The sequence below is a fragment of the Motacilla alba genome, chromosome 13, assembly GCF_015832195.1.
Source record: "Motacilla alba alba isolate MOTALB_02 chromosome 13, Motacilla_alba_V1.0_pri, whole genome shotgun sequence".
NCBI classification, from domain to species: Eukaryota; Metazoa; Chordata; class Aves; order Passeriformes; family Motacillidae; genus Motacilla; species Motacilla alba.
The window spans coordinates 4,672,064-4,692,114 of NC_052028.1; the positions used below are offsets into that span (position 1 = coordinate 4,672,064).

The 20,051-nt window shown below is 36.9% G+C and overlaps 1 protein-coding gene across 19 annotated transcripts in view; it reads right to left on the reverse strand.

The window, feature by feature from the left end:
- Window positions 1-20,051, reverse strand: part of TENM2 (teneurin transmembrane protein 2) — a 1,086,458-nt gene that overhangs the window by 287,881 nt on the left and 778,526 nt on the right. For 14 of the 19 annotated variants that reach the window (XM_038149757.1, XM_038149758.1, XM_038149759.1 and 11 more), the window contains one exon: window positions 1,232-1,315. The exons of the other annotated variants lie outside the window; for them this stretch is intronic. In XM_038149757.1, coding sequence (XP_038005685.1) covers window positions 1,232-1,315 — 84 coding nt within the window. The remainder of the gene's footprint in view (window positions 1-1,231; window positions 1,316-20,051) is intronic. 19 annotated transcript variants of the gene reach the window in all.

Consider the following 20,051-nt stretch of genomic DNA (forward strand, 5'->3'; position numbering starts at 1 on the left):
TGTCTCATTTGACTATTAAGCAGGCACAGTATTATTCCTGGTTAGGGCCCTCATCTTGCAAAGCATTTACTTAAGTGCTTAAAAAAAGAGCCCAAACAGAAAGGTATCTTTCATTTATGTACTAGGTCAGAGGTGCAGTGGAAGAAAAGCATGAAATAACAAAATCCATCTTTCATCTCTTTAGGCAATCAAACACAAGGTAAAAGTTTGCCAAGTCAAGGAAAAAAGGCTTTATCAAAGACAGCTGACATTATAGATAGTATAAGTGTACATGTCCAATTAATGAAAATAATTCTTGAATTCAAGAAATATCAAGAGGGAGATGTCACCAAATCATTATCTTTGTATTAAAATTCCTTGAGATGTCTTTTGATTTGTATTGCCAGATTAAAAGCCTGGCAACTTTTTATTTTTCTAAAAATGTGCATTGCAGGTTTTTTTCCCCCCAATATCCTCTTCCTCCCATAGGAGTTTTACTCTCAGGGAAGCAAAAGTGTGAGTGTGTGTGGGGAACAGTGGTGCTTCAAAAACCCCTGGCTAGCAATGCACAATGCCCTACAAACCCACAAAAGCCTACACAACTCCCTGATTTGCACAGGCCCTAAGATACAAAACTTCAGGGACACATCTGGTGTGGCTGTCTGAATCTCATACTCTTAGATCAAAAGAATTCAAATCAAGACTGAAGATGAACAGAGTCATCACCAAATCTTTCACTCAAAAGTCTGGCTGAAGAATCTCTGAAGAAACTTGTGTCCCATGCAAACCTTTACCAATGGAATACAACATAAGCAATTGCCGTGGTGAAAATACAGGAGCAGGTGCCATTTTGTTTTAAAATTACACCTGTGACTACCCAGAGCTGGCATCTCTTCCATGTCTCAGCTCTCCTCCTCTCATAGAATGAGCACCACACCATGGAGCACGAGCAGCTCAGGGAAAACAGCTCCTTCACCACCCAGCCAAGTCTCCCAGTGAAAAGCCCCTAAATTAGTTCAATCCAGCAGGAAGGTCATACTACTCAGCAATGAGATAGAAATGAGCAGTAGAGATGAGGTTTATTCAACAGAATATAAATACCCAGGAAGAAAAAAAACAACCAACCAAAATCCCACAACACATAATAAGCAGAACATACACAGAACAAGATTAAGCATTGCACAACACACAAGTTCTAAACTAGATTCTAAGTTTACAAGGAATACAGTTTAAGCAAAATAAAAAACCTTACGTATTAGAGAGTTCTTTGTCTCAGCCAGCTGCTGCCAGCTTGTCTGTCTGTCTTTCAATTTCTCAGAAAGGTGTGTGTGAAAATCTAAATGAAATAAAACAAATAACATTTTAGAGATGGCTCTTCTTCTTCCATTCCATTCATCTTTGGTACAACACAGCCAATAGAATGTTTCACCTCCTCCCACCCAAAGCATTCCTCAATAGTCAGTAAAATACATGACTCTTCATTATCTAGAGATTAGGAATTCTTTTATCTTGTTATCAATGACATAAAAAGGCAGATTGAGTAGCAGTAGTTTGGTGCAATCTTGCTTTGCAGGCAGTCCATATACCCACTCTCAGCATCATTACCCACAAAAACTCCTGGGTGCATAAAAATCTCTCTCAAATCTCTCTTTGGGTAGAACTTTACCCAAAGGCCAGCAGAGTTTCCATACAGGCTGTAGAGGAGGTGCTTAAGTTCACACTTATTTTCAGTGTACTATCCATTACTCCTACAGTCAAATACATATCATTACATCCTTTTAAAAGATTTTTTTTCCCCTAAAAACAGACTCCTAAGATAAATTTGGAAAATGAACACTTTCAGCTGTAATAATAATTTCTTACAAGTTTATTGCAGCAGCATTATTACTTTTACATTGACTCTCAACATAATCAAGCTCATTCTGCTGCATCTCAACTAGACAGGAACCAGTGGAACTCTACTGATTATTTTTTTTTTCTTTTCTGTCTCATAAAAACTCTCCATCTTTAAAAAAAACCCAGATTTTAATACATACATTGGAAAAACACCTTTACTTTTGAATTTACTCTCTCTTAGACTAAAAAAAAGGAACTAAAATAATCAATCCTGGATTTTGAAAACATGACATAATCAGGGACTCCTATTACATTTGAAAAGCTCAAAATCAATTGAAAAGTATTACTGAATTTCATAATAACATTAGGAAAATTTTCAGATGTAGTAAACAGGAAATATAAAACCTATTTTTATTTATTTACATGATTTTCCTCACAAAAACCAGCAAGACAAGACCAATAATTAATGTATGGTCACTAATTCTTGTTTTTCACTGTCTGTAAGTTTTCACTGGAAAATAATTTTACTTGGAGCATCTCACGTTCAAATCCGTCATAATATTTATAAGATAATCATTTAATCTTTCACCCAACACTTAAACAAATCAACAGTGAAAATGTGTTCTGTAAATAAAGCAATTTGAGCAATTTATTATATACAAAGAAAAGAGGCAACACATTGACACAAATAAAAAAAAAGAGCTGACCAAAACAATAGAAATCACTTTACACACTAGACAACAAATTGGCTATTTGTTAGGAGAAAAAATGCTTTGCTTCAAGTGGAATAATGTGAAAGAATGACAGCTCCTGAGTCTTACATCTCTGGCTTTGCGGGGGGGAAGGAATTTCAAGGGACAAGTTACAAACAATAAAAACCAGGCAGAATTTACTGAACTGGCTCAATGTCTCCCTGCCACACATGAAGTTAAATTTTGCTAAGGTACAACTATAAGACATTTTTAGGTACTTTGGCTCACATCTTATTAGTTCAGCTTTACTTTGACGGTATAGACTTCTGATTTAAAAACAAGAAAGGAAAAAAAAAACAAACTAAAGCTTTTCAGGAACACTTATCAAGAAAGATAATTCAAAGAACAACATACAAGTCAAGCAAAGAAATGTGAAGGGTAGAGCACTGTAGATATGAATGTAAAGAAATCTGGTAAATAAAAAATGATTGCAAATTTCTTGTTTTGGTATTACCAGCAATTTTCCCCTGAAACAAAATAGTAAAATTGATATTATTTTCATATTTTAAAAATAGGAGAAATTAAATATAACTGAACACATGCATATACAGGAATATATCAAAGAGGAAGTAATGGAATTGTTTTGCTAAGCTTTTTTCCTTTTCTTTTTTATGTGAAAATGGAACCAAACTCTTAAATACAGTGCAATTCTTCTGCAGTACCTAAAGCTAAATTAAACCATTAAACCATAGTTTGCAATTATACTATTTCTGCTATATCCTTCCCATAATATGAAAAGTTTCAAAATCTTTAATGCCTCTATTTCTGTTTTAATACAAGCTTTAGCTTTCATTTCTCTTTTATGAGGAAAACCAGAATTACTCCATCAACAATTCATCTATTGACATTTTATCACATTACCCTTTAAGCTTGTGTATGTTACTGAATCTGCTATTTTCTCTTTCACCTGCCTGTGGCCACCTTGGGATATTTGATCCTTATAAAGGACACAGATGAGGACAACAAACTGTTCACCCAAGGAAGCTGAACCATCCCTCTTTTTATGGGAAGCACCTAAAACTAATGGCTAAAGCCCAAGTTGCCAAGCACTGTTTCTCCAAAAACTAAAAAACAAACAAAAAAAAAATTGTCACCAATGCCCAAAGGAAAGAACATTTCAATGTTAAGACACTTTAAAATAGTGTAATCTGAAGGGAAGTCTCCGTGGGTATTACCTTCCTTTGACACTCACAGTGAGTTAAACCTAATTGCATTTAGGGTTATCTCTAGCAGCAACATTTGGAATCAACCATCCTCAGGAGGACTGTTCTTCTAACTAATCTACTTATTAGGCTTTCATTCAGATTTAGTACAGCCTTTTATAAAAAAAAAACATCTTGAAGGGACAGTAATGGATTTTGCAATTATCAGTAGGAAAGAGCAGAATATGACCTACAATCTTTGGCCTTACCAAAAATTAGAAAAAGAAAACCTTTTGTAAGTAAATCTTTAGAACATTAAGTTAATTTTAGTCCCTATCAGACACCACAGTTATATGTGGCAATGTAAAACCTGTGTGAATTTCCTGTGTTCCTTCTGTGCATTCCCTTAAAATACAGCCCCTCCTACAGTAACTGGCAGGGAGACAGGAACCTGTTTTCTGTCCTTGCCTTTCAAAGATGAGTGAGCAGCAATTTTTGGTTTGCTGTCTCAAGCCCCAGTTTACAGGTGATTTTAGATACCAGCACCAATCCTGACATCACCTTTTCAAAACTGAGAAAACAGCCACTGCAATTCCTCACCTGCCCTCCCATGAGGAATACAGAGTTTGGACCAGCTCCTTGCCTTCTGCATATTTGAAATATTTCTCTAAATTCCCTCCTAGCCCAACAGCCTCCCAGGGAAGCTGCCACTCTGAGGAATCCATTCCCACCCGCAACTGTGAGGCATCTCTGGACACCAGCAGCCAGAGGTTCTGCTCCTCAGGATCCCAGTGCAGAACACACCTGGCCCCACAGGACATGTCTCTGTCCCACGAAAGAGGCTGTCCAAATACCCAAATATCCTCTTGTTCATAGCTCTAGTCCCTCTTTTGAGCTGTCCTAGCAACTACCCACAGCCATCAGCAATCCAGGAACAAGCACCACTCCTCTCCCCTCATCCCCAGTTGTTTTCTTTCTTTGCAATTCTTCCCTTCAAGGTTTAAATAGATGCTTCCTGCTGTGCACTACAAATTCCCATCTCATTAGTTCACAGGTATTCTGGCATTTTGCTGTTTAGCATTTTCATGTTGGCATCACTAAAAGCTGGGTAACCAATCATGTAAGATGTGCTCCACCCTGTAAGATGATAGCACATTCTTTATGGTTGGGTTGTTTGGGGGTTTTTGTATGTATGAAAACGTCCTTATATTTTGTAAGATTTGCTTTCTCCACCCATAAGTCTTATGTCTCTCAGTCAACATTGATCTAAAAAATGACTGTGGAACATTAAATATGACCAGAGCCTAAACATCCTCCTAAGCTCCATTCTCATTTTTCCTCTTCTATTTATCAAAGTGGCATAACCCAATTTTTACTAGTAATATACAATAAAAAGCTGGTTTATTTTTATAAAGTAGCACTTCAGAAACCTTGAAAAAAAAACCTTAGAAATAAATAGCCTGAATTTCTCAAGTTGCTTTCCCTCCCTCCCTATATTTACACAAACCATCCAGTAATAAACCCTTGCTCCTTTCCTGTCACACCTGCGTGGCTGAGACCTATCCCAAATGTCTCTGGTTTCCTTTTTACTGACCACTTTCTGTGAGCAGGAGTTTCTCCTCTGCTGGTACCTCAGTGCATTTTCATTGTTATTTGCTCAGTGATTATTGCTCATCACCATGATGAGTGAAGAACAGGAGAAAGCCAATAGCAACCGACAGAAGACTCTCTTAGTACCAGACAGGTCAATGCTCTCCTTTGCCCTTAAAAACCAGGATTTTTTCCCCCTCACATTCTACCCTAATGCTTCAGACCATGCCTGGTGGGCAGATGGTACTCAACCAGCACTCAACCTCTATGCACACAACCTCCAGTTAGAAAAAAAACCCAGTAATACAAAAGCAGTGCACAAAGGTATGGGAATAAGAACTGTTCCGCAATAAGAAAGTCACACAATTTTTCTTTTCCCATATTGTCTTGACAGAATTACTCTCTGCTGTATTACTCCATTATGTTCTGTTGCACATTTTATATCCAATGTTTTGTTTGATCTTTTGTGAAAGTTGTGTTCGGTTTTCTCTCCTTCGAAGCGCATTCAACAACTCAATTAGGCTCAAAAAGCTCTACCTTCAGAGTGTACTGGCAGCTCTCAAGCACAATTATTCTCCAATGCAAAACACCCACAAGACGTATTTAAGAGTATACTTCCACAAAATAATATGTTAACACACCACTCAAAATTCCTGCAGAATTGACAAACACTACAAAGGAAAATGCTCCAATGCAGTTCAAGGATATCTGAAAGTATATTTTAGTTCAATGAACTCCACAGCAAATACACCATTTTCCCTCTCCTCAGCCTGAAGGTAAGGTTAAAAAATAGGAGTCAGAAGAAGATTTACTTGCATTGCAATTTAAAATTTCCTAAATCTTACCAGTATGACCAGCAACAGATATACTGTACAAGGAGCTGGGTTTCCAAGGGCACTATCCATGCCTTTTACAGTGAATAAAGGAAGTATTTAGCTACACTAGAGACAACAAGACAGAAATTAAAATGAAAAATGCTTACATTTTTTTGTTTTCACTTCCTATGGAGTACTAAAAGCACCAGGATGTCTTTCTACCATAAGAAAGTGATATGCATAATTCAGATCAGCACTTAAAATGCAGAGATGTGTCTATTTCTCTGTGTAGAAGTCTGTTACAACTATGAAGTCAAAGTTAACTGAACCTAAATTTCAAGTAGATTTAAGTCAAATTAAATGATTTCTATTAGTCTTATCTCCCAAAAGAATTAAATACAGCCCTATTAAGTCCAAATGATTATGTCTACATAGGAGTGTCAATCAATTTCACAATATCCCATTAAGATCATGCCACCATGTATCTGGTAATTTTGATAAATCTTCTCAAATTCCCCTGAAGAGCCAAGCCCTAATGTCTAAAATATTCATAACTGCCTCTTAATTCAACGTGGTCATTGACTCACACAAAAAGTAAAACTCTAATTGAAACTTGCCAACCCTTTTTCCTTCTGGTTTTACATTGCCTTTTGAAGTAAAGGTCAATTCAACAACGATTACTTCATGCTGTTAGCAATGGTTCAGTAGCCCCATACAGACCAATGACTCAGTTACTGGTCATGATTTAATAATTATGGAGATATAAGTCACAACTCTCATGGGAATAATTTATTAAAATTAAGAAAAGCTTCAAGCATCAACTGAAGCTTCTCTGTGGTTGCTTTCTCTTTCTTTAATACCTTTTCCATGCAAGACTCTCACAAAGAACTCTTTACTCTGTGCCAATGGCTATGTTTTTAGATAAAAAACTTAACACCTGGAAAGACCAGTAACTCTACTGTTAAAAACAAAATTAAATCTCTACACTGGTTATCCTTTCAAAAATCTGGTGACAAAATTTCCATGAATGAAATTTTACAACAGAAGCTGTCAGGTACAAAGTTTAAAATGTAGACCAGACCACATGCACTGTACTAAAACCACTCAACACTTCAATTAAGGCACCCACTGCTTTTTCTCCTCACTTTTGGCACCACACAAAACTGCATAAATAAAAACTTCATGGAGAAGACTTAAATCAGTTTAAATCCTAGAAGTAATTCCATAAAAATAATATTTCTCCTTATTGTGGGATATGTATTTTTCAGCTTGAAAGTGCAAAAGATAAGTCAACCAGTAAAAGTTTTCTGACCATACTAATTTCCTGCTTCGATTGTAGAATTAGGGAAAACCAAAAGGTAGCTGCTCTTGATTTTCTCCGGCAACCTGAATATTCCACAGACATCACAACATCCTGTCTGCTTTTAACACTCTAGCTCACTGCTCATTTAAAACCAAGGAAGCCCCTAAAACGACAAAGAAAGTGATTGAGATCAGTGTTCTAGCAATAGCAGTGCCTCACAAAACAAAACAAAGCTCTTGAAGTACTAACTTCAGCATCTGCCTTCCTCATTATTCACTTACGTTCCTCACAGTTAAGAATTATTGTTTGTTTTTAAATTGCTATGGCAAGTTAATTAATTGATGAGTCTCAACCACCTTTAAAACTACTTTAACTTATTGATCCCTCTTGTCTTCTTACAGCAAATTCTACTAGGGGAAAAAAAAAATCAAATTACAGTTTTGAAGTAATTTAGTTGGTAAGATCTTATTTGTCATCTGTGCCTGTAAACAATTTTGAAGAACAAAGAACTGGCACACAACTCTCAAGAAGACAAGCTTACTGCTTTCACTTGGTTTTTTCTGGGGAAAAAGATATGAAGAACAAGATTTCTATCTCAAATTTTACCAAATATCTGTTCAGCCTCTATAATGAGATCACCTATAGCTTTGAAACAAAACTATTCTCAGGACTCTTTGATAAAAAATGTAAGTACAACCTGTAGCAAATCATATCAAAGATATTTTATCACTTCTCTAGCCCAGGGAAAAGTATAAAACTAGAATAAATACATGAAAGCAATACTTGAGAATATCTTCTGTAACTCCAGGAGCTTGCCTCTCCAATTTCCTAAAAATTTTATTCAACAGCTGTAGTTGAATTTTTCTTCCATCAGTTCCTCAAGTCTGGCTCTGAGCCAGTGTAAATTGTTATTATTTTCAACGTCCAGGGAAAGAAGCCCTGAATGTACAGGAGGTGGATTTTTGCTCATTTTGGATCTGCCATTTGCTAATTTCCTGCTGTATAGCTTCCTCACAGGTAAAAGGCAGTGAGCAATCATTCCTTTTTCACATTTTTTATGTCACTCACTGCAGCAGAGGCTCCAGTCATGTCACCAGGGGTTTTTACACTAAAGAATATTAAAGTTATACCTCACAAGGAAACTATGCCATACTTTGGGTAAGTCATCTCACTACCTTCTGCAGTTCAACTGTATAATTCTTTAAAGGAAAGAATGAAAATTCAATATATGGTTCAATGTTTATGGACCTTCCACACTTTTCTACAGTGGCAGTGGCAGTATTTTCTGGTTTCTTTAAATAAACTTCTCACTGCTTCCTAGTTTTGTCATGAGAAGATGTTTGTTTGCATTATTGTAATATTGCATGGATATCCTTTCACAGGATTGTCCATTGTTGTGCTAACATGACTTTCCTGAATCTTAATAGACAATTCAAAGCCCAACATAATTTGTCAATATTTATCCATTTCACCTACTGGTCACACCCACCATTTACATTGTGAGATTATTCAGGAAATTTTACCATCAAAATTAGGTTTGCACTATGAACAGAACAACAAAGTGCAGGAAGAGGCTGTAAAATCTTGCTCAGAAAAAAACCCCAGATAAATTCAGCTCTCTTCTGTAACAACATATGTTACCTCACACGTGATGGCAGCTGCTTCCCTCTGCACACAACATGGGCTGACAACAAACACACTCATCTGTTTCCTGATGGAATGGAGTGCCCAGTTTGTACAAAAAGCAGAAAAACTGCCCTGGACAAGACAGACACACCCAAAGACCTCACAGCTTCATGCTGTGCAGAGTTACAGAGAAAGCATTACACCCCCTGGCTCAAAAGGGATAGGAAAAAAAACATAGACAATACTTTCTCTTCTACCAGAAGGATATTTATGATGTGAAAAAACACTGCAATGTGTTTTATCCAAGCTACAAATACTGAGTCATGTGGTGATTGACCTAGTTTCCTGTTAACTTTAAGTGCATTTTTAGTTACTCCCTGTTGATTTATGTTTTCATTAAAACCTGAGGGAAGTGTCTTTTGAACTCTGCTAGAGAATGAATGGAGGTGTGATGCTTTGCAGGGGATGCTGAGGCATTTTCCCCCAATATTTTCTCTCTCTAAGTCACATGTCTAGTAGGAGCTCAACTGAAGAGCAAATGCACATCATTTGTTTACCTCTATCTTATCTTTTCTTCACAGGAATTTTAATGCAAATGAAAAATAGAACAAACACCAACAAATGCATCAAGTGGTAGTGCAGTGTAATGACTCCAACCAACAGAGTCTGTGCTCTGCTCACTGCCACAGCACTCTGCAGTCAGCAGTCCTGGCACTGACTCCCCTTCTTCTGTTTGTCACTGAATATACACAGAAGGACTTTGAAAATCATCCCAGTATTTATACAGGAGTGATGTAATTAATTTTCAGAGTTTTGTGGAATGACATATATTGCATAGACTATTAAGGACAGTACATTGATTTGAAATAGAGCAGAAAACCCACCTAAGAAAAGAGCCCTCTGAGTGCTTCCAATCATGGAGAAGATGCCTTAAAAGGGTTTTCTTTTTGGGAAATGATGAGCTTAATTTGCAGTAAATGGAAACTAATTTTCTCAGACCACAAATGTAAAGTCAGGGAAGTCAGGTCCACTGTTGCCAATTCTTTCTTAGTATGAAAATGGACCATAAAACTTAAAAATTTATGTATGGACTCCAAAGGTTCACAGCAATCCATAGCTGATTTTCTTTTTGCTTGTTTTGCCCCTTGTCTACCACTCAATTAAATTACAACATTAGATTTTGTGTAGTAAACAAGCCCACAACCTAGCTTTAAATGAAGGGTCAATTTCAGTAATGATCTTGATAATTACATTAGGACAGTCTAGGTTTCCCCACAGTTTTCTATTTTTCAAATTTAAAGAGAGTTATGTGTGTGATGACAGCTCTGTGTGCTCACAAGACTATTCTTACTTTATCCTGTCTACTTTCACACTCTCCAGAAATTCAGTTTTAAGCTGCAGTTTTCAAGTATTTTGTCAATCACAGTTTATCAAATGCATTCTGCTAAGGCAGCTGTCAGGACAAGATTCAGCAGTGACAAGCTGTCTCAGCTCCTGTTCATTCTACCCTTTTTATCTCTGAGGAGGAGAAATACTCTGCTAGAAAAGGCTCTACCTGCTCACTAAACAGGCAGTGGAGTCACTGTGTTGGCAGAGCTCCTGATCAACAGAATGAGGACTCCCAATAAATTCACAGCAGCCCATTTATGCCTACTTTTTTCCTTATCATAAGTGCTGCTCTGAAAACACTACTGGCACTCTGCACACAAAGGTGATTGAGTAAAAAGACACAGTGCAGGTTGTCAATTTATCCCGAAATAGCTTCTAGTGGATAGATAAAAGCCATCTAAACCATAGCACAAGACAGTGCTATTACACAGAATCTCCAGACTTCCCACAAAAAATTCCAGAAAAACACTCTGCCCTCTGTTACACAGACACCAAAATTATGGCATCATACACAACTACCTGTGTATATAGAGAAATATCAGTGCATACTGAAGTATTTTCTTATAAATCCTGGCAATTGGGAACTTCATGTAATCTCACTCTGGATAAATGATATTTCAGAAAGGCTAAAACTGGGATTAAGCCAAACTTGCCTTTTAGCTTTAATTGTGTTGACTACATTACCTAAAAGAATCTCTTCACTTATAATGACAAATCATGACTGGGAAAACATGTGTAAGTCAGATTTTCTCCTCCTCCACATATATTACCATGGAAATGCTAAAAGCGTAAGACAGTTCACAGACAGCTTATCTCTAAATATTTTAGTTGATCAAAATGATGCCATTTGATCCTATACATGGTCTGCTGTGGGATGAAGAATGGTGTCTGAAAAGTAGAGTCAGTGTTAATCTACATCAAATGCTGCTGCTTTTGGGAACAGAATGAAGAAGTTTCAGTCTTCATTAAAGAGGAAGCAAGAAAAGGCCAAGTAGCGACTTGAACTTTAGAAGTGTTAAATAGTATTTGAAACAGGCTGACATTTGAAAATTTTCAATGGTTGTCCATTTTTTAAGTGTCCATCATTGTCCATAAATGTCATATAAAGAAGAACAAAGCAATAAATGGGTCAGAGTAATCTCAGAAATAAGAGACAAATCCTCAGGATATGAATAGGAGCAATTAAACTGCCTTAGCACAGTGTCTCATTGCCAATCCCAGCATGAGAGGAGAGAAGCAGAGCTGGAGGCAAGAGCAGGAGCACAGGAAGAAGTCAGAGATAAAAAATACAAATAACACAAGAATGACCTTAGGTGTAAACAGAAATCCAAGTCTCAAGTCTAGATGTTCCTACAAAAACTACCTCATGTTCACAGTTTTCCACTGCACACTCCATGTTGCACATAATGGAGCAACAAGCAACAAAACCTTTAGGAAAAGCTGAAATCAAAGACTTGAAAAGGCAGCCAAGAAGGTGAGAAAACCAACAGTACTGGTTACAATTCTGTTAGGCCTGGGGAAAAAAAAACAACTCAAAAAGCTCCAAGGACCAAGAATCAGAGGACTGTCCTGAAGAAATACATTCAGACTGTAATAGGTGCAGCTGAGCATTTTATTCCTCCAAGGTAAATAAACTGGATATATCACACATCCTTTCAGATCAAGGATTATATGTTAGCCAAACACTAAGGCTCTCTTTAGAATGTGGGAGGAGAGGGGGTTGGCTCTGTCCAGAGGCTGCATTTCCTTTCCTTGCACTTCTGTCAAGGAAGTCTTTTGGCAGTCTCTGTACAAGCTCCTACTTTCTCTTTGTGCAGGGCACAAATCAACAACTGAACAACACATCCCTGTTGTTCAGTAGATCCAAAGGATTGAAGGAAAGCATGCTCATGTATAAAATACTGCACACAGCTTCTTCTTTGCCAGCTGATGTAAAAACATGACAAGAGATAAACTTAAGAACATAATAAGAATTTTCACACAGCAGTAATTTTTTTAGACTTTCTTTTTTAGTACTAGCCATAGGACCAAGTTATATCAGTCAAAACCAATACTTTTCTGCTTTCAATTTGTGTAGTATATGCCAAATAAGAGAAGATGACAGAAAGCCAGGAGGAGAGGAGCCAAGTGAAGGGTCACTAGAAACCTGTTTTCTCAAAGTGGACAGACTGTGCCTCAGCCCAGCAGTGATCCCCCAATTGTCACTGCCTTATAACAACACCTTTGATGCAGGTTGGGTCATTAACTTGGGACATTAAACATGCCACCAGTCACCCGCGGCCAAGAGCTGTATTGAATCATCTGGGAACAAAGGCATGCTTTTGAAACTAGAATTTAAACCTGGATCTTTCCTGGACACAGTTATCACTGCAAAAATCCATACAGCTGCTGACCCCGTTCCAACACAGAGAAGCACTGAGCTGTAAAACCAGCACTCTTCTGAAGGAGACAGCAAACAGAGCTTGGAACTATGACAAAGCAGAATCTCTGTTTCATACAGGAAGTTGTAAATTCACTAGCTCACCTCTGGATGTAAGAATTTCACCAAGTAGGGTATCACGGCACAATGCATACTAATATTGATCAAGCAACCAAGGGCCCTCTGACATCTTAACTAGTCTGTCCCAATTACTTGGTGATCTTACTCCATCACAAGTGTCTGGACCTTTTTAAATGTCCACATATCAAATCCTAATTGTCAGTGACAAACCCTAGATATCATCTGGTACACAGAGTCAAATCACATCGATAGCAATACTTCCCAGAAAGGGACAACTACAAGGTGAAACATCACTTCTGGAAGGTTCAAGTGAGCAATGCCTCAGCCCTTTCACAAACAAATATCTCAAAGTTCATCTTTATGACCTTTCCTTTCCCCATCTAACATTGAGAAAACCCTTTTAAGCTGTTACTTGCTGGTCAACATGTCCAGCATGCATTAAAAACCCATATAGGTGGGATCTTTACCTAGGTGAGGCACTTAGACCATGGCCTGATTCTTTACAGAGAAGCCAAACCTATTCTCTGCAGTCAGGTGAGAGAAATAAGCACTCCTGAGATGTGTTCAGAGGGGGTCTTGTCCACCTAACTTAAAAGAGTGAATTCATGACAGAATGGTCTTCCTCTGGAAAATATCTAAAAGCATCTACCACTCTCTGCTGACTCCAGGAGGAAAATCAAGCTCTTCATTGCAACATGGCTTCACTAAGCACAACACAGGCACAGAACTGAGTGGATTAAAGCTGTGCATTGGACACTTTGCTCTTTTAACCTTCAGAACAGAGTGCAAAAACAACCTCTCTAAAAAAATAAGTTCTTGCATGACTGGGTAATATAAATGGATAAAGCAAGGAAAAATGTTAAATTTAAATGTCACTAAGCATGAACAGCCCTTGCTGTGTGTTAAGGTATGAGTAGTGCAGCCCAGGCAACAAGTCACTCTGAAGAGAGCTCAAGGTCTGTGACTGAGCTTCCACCTTTTAGCTTTTCACCTAATTCCTCTGGCATTGCTCCTGGATTCTGAATGTCCAAGCAGCCCACTCCTTGCACAGGTAATCAGATTCTGTTACACATCACTGGTTTGAGGTGAGCAGTGTATACAGGGGCAGAAAGGTATAAACTCATACTCAAAAATCATACCTAAGGACTTAAAATGGAGAACTACAATAGTCTCAACATTGAAATTACTTTTAATGTAAATGTTACAACTTAGAGAATTTGCCAGATCACAAATAGAACATACTGAAAGAACACCTACAACAATTCCAGTAGATGCACAGTAGTAATTAACAGAGCGTTCCTGAATTAGATGTCATTTGTACAGATTCAATGCAGAATTACATATTACCATATAGTTCTACTTATTTCATAAGTTATTTAGACTCTCCAATCTTACCTCAAGGTAGGCACAACAGGTTTTCTAAAATAAATTTTGTTGACCTAAATTGTCCTGTGTGTTTTTTTTCAAAACATCTATGGTGTTCACATCCATGAGTCTTCACCTAAAACTATGAGATCAGTGCATCTAAGTGGGAAGTTTAGGACAGTAACTACATTGCATATAGTGAACACAACATGCAAATATTGGCACAGTTTCCCTTACATGAAATTAGGGTACAAAGGAAGATTATATCAACAGAACTATGATACATTGAATTAATTTTCCTTCAAATATTAGAAGCAGTAAATTTTCTGCTCATTTCCAGTTTTCTAAGAAATCTCTTAATACTAAATATGCTAATATATCTGTACAATTTAATTCACTTTTTTACTACACTGTTCTTCACAGAAACTCAGGATTAATAAACATTATGGATACTATGTTTATTCACTTTTAAATTTTAATTATCTTGGCTTTCATAGAAAGTAAACGTTCCTATTGAATGTCAGTAAAACTGGTGCAAGTGAAGAATGGTAAAGCAGCATTGTTATAGAAACTCTTCTTGTCCTTCTTGTTTGGCTCATCTAAGACAGCCAGATTTAGAAACCCAAAGTGGTTAAAGAGTATTTAGGACTGGTTATTTAAAAGTACATGCCAGAGCTGCTTAATCAAGATGGATAACATCCATGCTACAGCAGAAGCATTTCTCCCTTCTACAATCATCTTTATAATTCAACTAGCCTGAAGATTTTGTTGAACTGCAAGAACTAAAGATGATTTTAATGCTATTGTGAATAAGTTAATTTCTAGTTGTACTTTGCACTTTTCATCAACAAAAATCTCTATCTAAACCCTCCTTGCCCCCTTCTTCCCTCCCAATTCTTACTTTTGCTACCTACCCACATGAATCGAAAGATGCAAGAGAACTGTGTCCATGGCTGTGGCAGCACCCCTTTCACTGAAGCAACACTTCACTATTGCCAGAATAAATAAATTCTTCTACATTAAGTTGATTCATTGCTCACATCTCCACAGTGCTACTTTAGAACTGGGCTGTAAACCAAAATAAATTCATCTGTTGTTATATCATGATGCAAATGTAGTAAACATCTTTTATATCCCATTTTTCCTCAGTACTTCTGTAGAGGCCTAAGCCACTACAAAAACCAATCATTTATACTTTTCCCCCCTTTATGTTTGTGTCAGATCTTAATGTTCTTCAATTAGATGGAGATATGGGCTCTGAAGACAGCAAAGTAAGGTCATGGCAGTGGGAAATTTCAAGTTACCAAAAATCCCACTACATTACAGCTCCACAGGAATTTTAGCTCTCCAGCAAGTTAATAACTCATCTTGCTTTGCTTATTTTATAACCAGGGAATTTTTCCCCACTACTGAGAGCACCTTCTCTAATATCAGTACCATCTAACAATTTACGCAATGCTCGCTCCTCCATAGATCTAATATTTAATTGCTTTATAATGTCCCTGACCTCACTATTTTGGGGAACAGAGATACAGCAAGAAAGGACAAACCGAGGTGATCGGGTAAATGAGTTTCACAAATCATTAACACCATGAAGAGCAAGGATTCGGTGCGTTACTTCAGCTTCATAGGATATAATTACATGTTTTGATTAGCAGATATATTTTCCCAGCCTCAGGTGTCAACAAGGGTTCAAGTGTATAACATGTATAAATGGGTGCTAATTTTACTAGTCATGAAAATGTGTTTCGCTAATTACATTTATATCCTCTTAGCCCATTTCCATTCCATATTGCTTCTCTGTAGTACCTCTTCCTGTTTATTTCCTTACAGTGACATTTGAGCTCTTCCAAATGACACAATGATTATAAAATTCACTAGGCATGGCAAGTTACTTCCCCACTGAATACCTGTTGTAGGCCTGAAAGAGGAACAAGATTTACAGATGTGTACACAACTTTGTGGTCATTTCTGTACTACTGTGAACCAGATCCTCTTTAGGGTGGTATCATCTGGGATGAAAATCTTATGGCAAAAGTGGTGCTTTTCTTTCACCCAGTTGATTCTTGTAAGGCATGCAAGAATTTCTGATTGTTGACACCAAAAAGTAAGGGAGCAAACCTTTTTTAAGAGAGTGAAGCCCTTTTTCCTTGCCCTGCACTTTCCTGACATGCTAGGTTCACAGAAATGAGATCAGCATTGAAAACTGAAAGAACCTCTTTTCACACAACCAGCTACAGAAAGGTTTGGGCTGGAAGGGTCTCAAAGATCATCTACTTCCATCTACTTCCATCTACTTTCCATCAAAACCATGATGGAAAATGTTTAAGGCTTTGGATAAAAACATGGGATAAAACTATTAAGCAAGTGTGACAAAACTATTAGTCCCAGTGTGACTATAGCAGCACCAGGAAAAGGAAAGTAAGCACCAGCATAACCACAGTTTTACCGTCTATGCACCTTTGCTGCATATTTAAACTTAAGAGTTTGCCTTCCTTAAAAAGAATAGTCACGAAGCAACTTTTTAGAATGACATTAAAATTTTCAAGCTAATGCTGTGATCTGTAACCCACACATCTAATTAACTGGCTAGTATGAAGCCACAACTCCTAGAAATTACTTGAGCGAACAGCCAAAGACGTCCCCAGCTCAGGCCTTTGTGTGGCATCAGACAGTGTTGTTGTCTTGGCTGGGGCAAAATGTCAGAGCACATAATAAAAAGAACAATAAGTCAAGGACAGAAAATTCCAGCGTTCATAACCGCATGATAAAATGCTGGTGTCATCTCCTCAGAGCCTTCTCTTGCCACTGATACTTCAAGACTTATAGTAAACATTTCAAACACTATCAACTCAAAATAATAATTAAGGGAAAAATCAGATGGAAATTACCCACATATTCATATGTGTAAATTTTTTTCAGGAGAGTGCAGGTGTAGAGACTGGATTTACAAACTTTGAAATGGATTGTTATACTTCCATAATAACAACTGATAGACCTCAAAAACATATAAAGAACTCAGGGCACAGATTTAAAACAAGTCTAACCATGCTACCAACACCAAGTAGAGGTGAATTACACTTCCCTTGAAAATATTCTGGAAAATTATGTATAGAATCAATACTACATATTATTCTGATAGGATGTGATGACAACTTATGCTTGTACATAAGTTCAGTGCATAACAAAAATAGTGTCTCAAAGCCTATCTGGAACTCAGCAAGTATAAATACATTTACAAAAACAGCTAAAGAAGGATTAAAACCTTCAACTCGTAATAGGTATGGCAGGTAACTGAGCCTTGCAACAATTCATTGAAGCTGAATGAAAACCTTATTACAAACATAAGGTTTAAAAAACAGCAAGTACACGTGCATAAAATACAACCTTAAAACTACTATGGTATGGCTGGCACAAGAGACCAAGTGTGGTTTCTTCTTTCACTCTTCTCCTTTGCGTGAATTAGAGTTTCAGAATTACCCAGCTGGGTGGAAAAATGCAATTGAAGCAATGATATTTAAGATGAGAGGCTTCTTTTCTTTTGCTGTACTCGAAAGGCTGCAGAGAGCTTTTCCTTCCTTTTAATATTTCAAATTTGAAAAATGGGAGCAATAAGGGCATAGAATAAAAGATATTGTATGCATGTTCATTTTAATAAAGTCATCAGTACTATTTAGTTAACAATGCACAAAACCTGTTCTTTCATATGGGCTTGCTAAAGGCTTTAAGCATAAGCAGCCTCATTTCAGAGAATGGGAATACTCACACGGGAAGGTAAGTGCCCTTTAAGTGTTTTAATCACAAGGGGATTAAATGTGCACGTTCGGCACCTAGCTAAAAAAAAAATTACAATTTTCTGCATCTTATTTCTTTCCATTAAAGTTCTCTTACTATATATGAGAGCTTTTTAGCAAGTCCAAACAAAAGCCCTGTGGATAGCAAAGTATTTCACATACGTGAAGAATGTTTAAAAATTAGTTCTTCAGGGTTTTAATTGTATATACATCAAATCGAGTCAGCTGCCATAACAGAACAATTGCCACATTCATGCTGTGTGTTATGAACTCTAATTGTTAGAAACGCTTTTCATTTCAATCTTGACAACATCTATATTAATTTTTTCATGACTGCTTTGTGGGGTTTTTTATGCTAATTCTGTTAATAACAGAATAAGATTATACACTGTACTTTTATTCCTGATCATTAGAAATGTAAAGCACAACATGAGTCAGAAACTGTAAGGAAGAGGAAAAATAAAAAAAAACCCCTTAAGTATAAGGGAGGAAAAAAAAGAAGCAAAGTTGTGCTAAAACTGGACAAATTCTTAACAGAGATTTTGCTTTTATCTTTAAAAAGCACTGTATTATAAAGTAGAACTTTAAATTAAAAGAAAAACTGTGCACAATTTTTTAAAATCAATGATAAAAGAATATTTAGGCATCACAGATATCTTCACATCAATAATATCAGAAGTTGAGCCTACAGCTTTTGAGAAAATATTTGAGAAAACAACAACAAGAAAAAATATCTCTAACCAGTTTGTGATCATCTCAGAACATTTGGAGAGGTGAAGCATCCCCGAGGAACACAGGCAATACCTGCCTTGCAAAGTGAGGAGAAGGGGAGGAAAAAAAAATTAATAGACCTGTCAGTTTAATCTGATATCAAATGACATGGAACCAATTGCCAAGCATGAGTTTTGTGAAGATAAGAAATGAAGATAAAGAACAGTCAACATAAATTTGTAATGAGCGAATTAAGAGCGAATTTAAATTTGTTTCTTTAGCTAAAAGGGATTTGGCACTCTTGGAAAGGATTTCAGCATGGTGTACCAGATGAAATGTTTTACAGCAATTTAATCTTCACCATGAAAAGACAAAGGAAAGATGCCTGGCCTGATGGAGGACTAACAAGTCACTCCTGAAAGGTACTGTAGAGAGGGCTTTATGCCTCAGGATCATAATCTTGAGAGCTGGTTATCCTAAGAGACAGTGCTATGTAGTTTTATTTTGTAGGTTTTTAAAAACTGTCATTAAGTCTTTCAGAAATCACCCAGTAAATCAGCAAGTAAACATCTCACCTAACTCAAAGGGGATAAAATTCAGCTGTATGTTTCAATCATTTAGACAACAAAGCTACACTACATTTAAAAAATACTCTATCAATACTAGATTATTATGTAAATATTATTTATGACAGTTCTTACAGTGAAAATTTCCAGCTGAAAAGCATAAAAAAAGTGTTTCACAAAAACATGAAGAAAAATGAGACTTTCTAGAGGAGCCATGGTCTTAATAAATACCTGTGATAAAAAGAGAAACAATCCCTTCTCCCCTGCACCTCTCAAACTTATTTTGAAATGACAGGAAAACAGATAACATGCCATATTTTTTAAATTGTTTGCAAACAGACCAAGTGAAGAGGAATGAATTCTTCCAAAAGCCATAGACATCATCATTCCTGGAAAATTAGTTACAAATCTTCCTTCCACACCTGTAGCTACACTTAGAGAACAGTATTAAGGGGTTCTTGTTTTGCATTATACTGCTTGTCACAAATTTAGGAAATCCTTGTGATGGTCAAATAGCAGCCTGGGCCTGGATGAGAAATCCCATAAACTGAACTTCAGGTGTGGAAGGGAACTGAGACAATTCCACGAACATTTCACAGGCACGACTTTCTCTGTTTTCTCATGGAGCAAAAAAGGTACTGACTGAACAGTGAAGTCAATTCTTAACATAAATTAAGAGATAT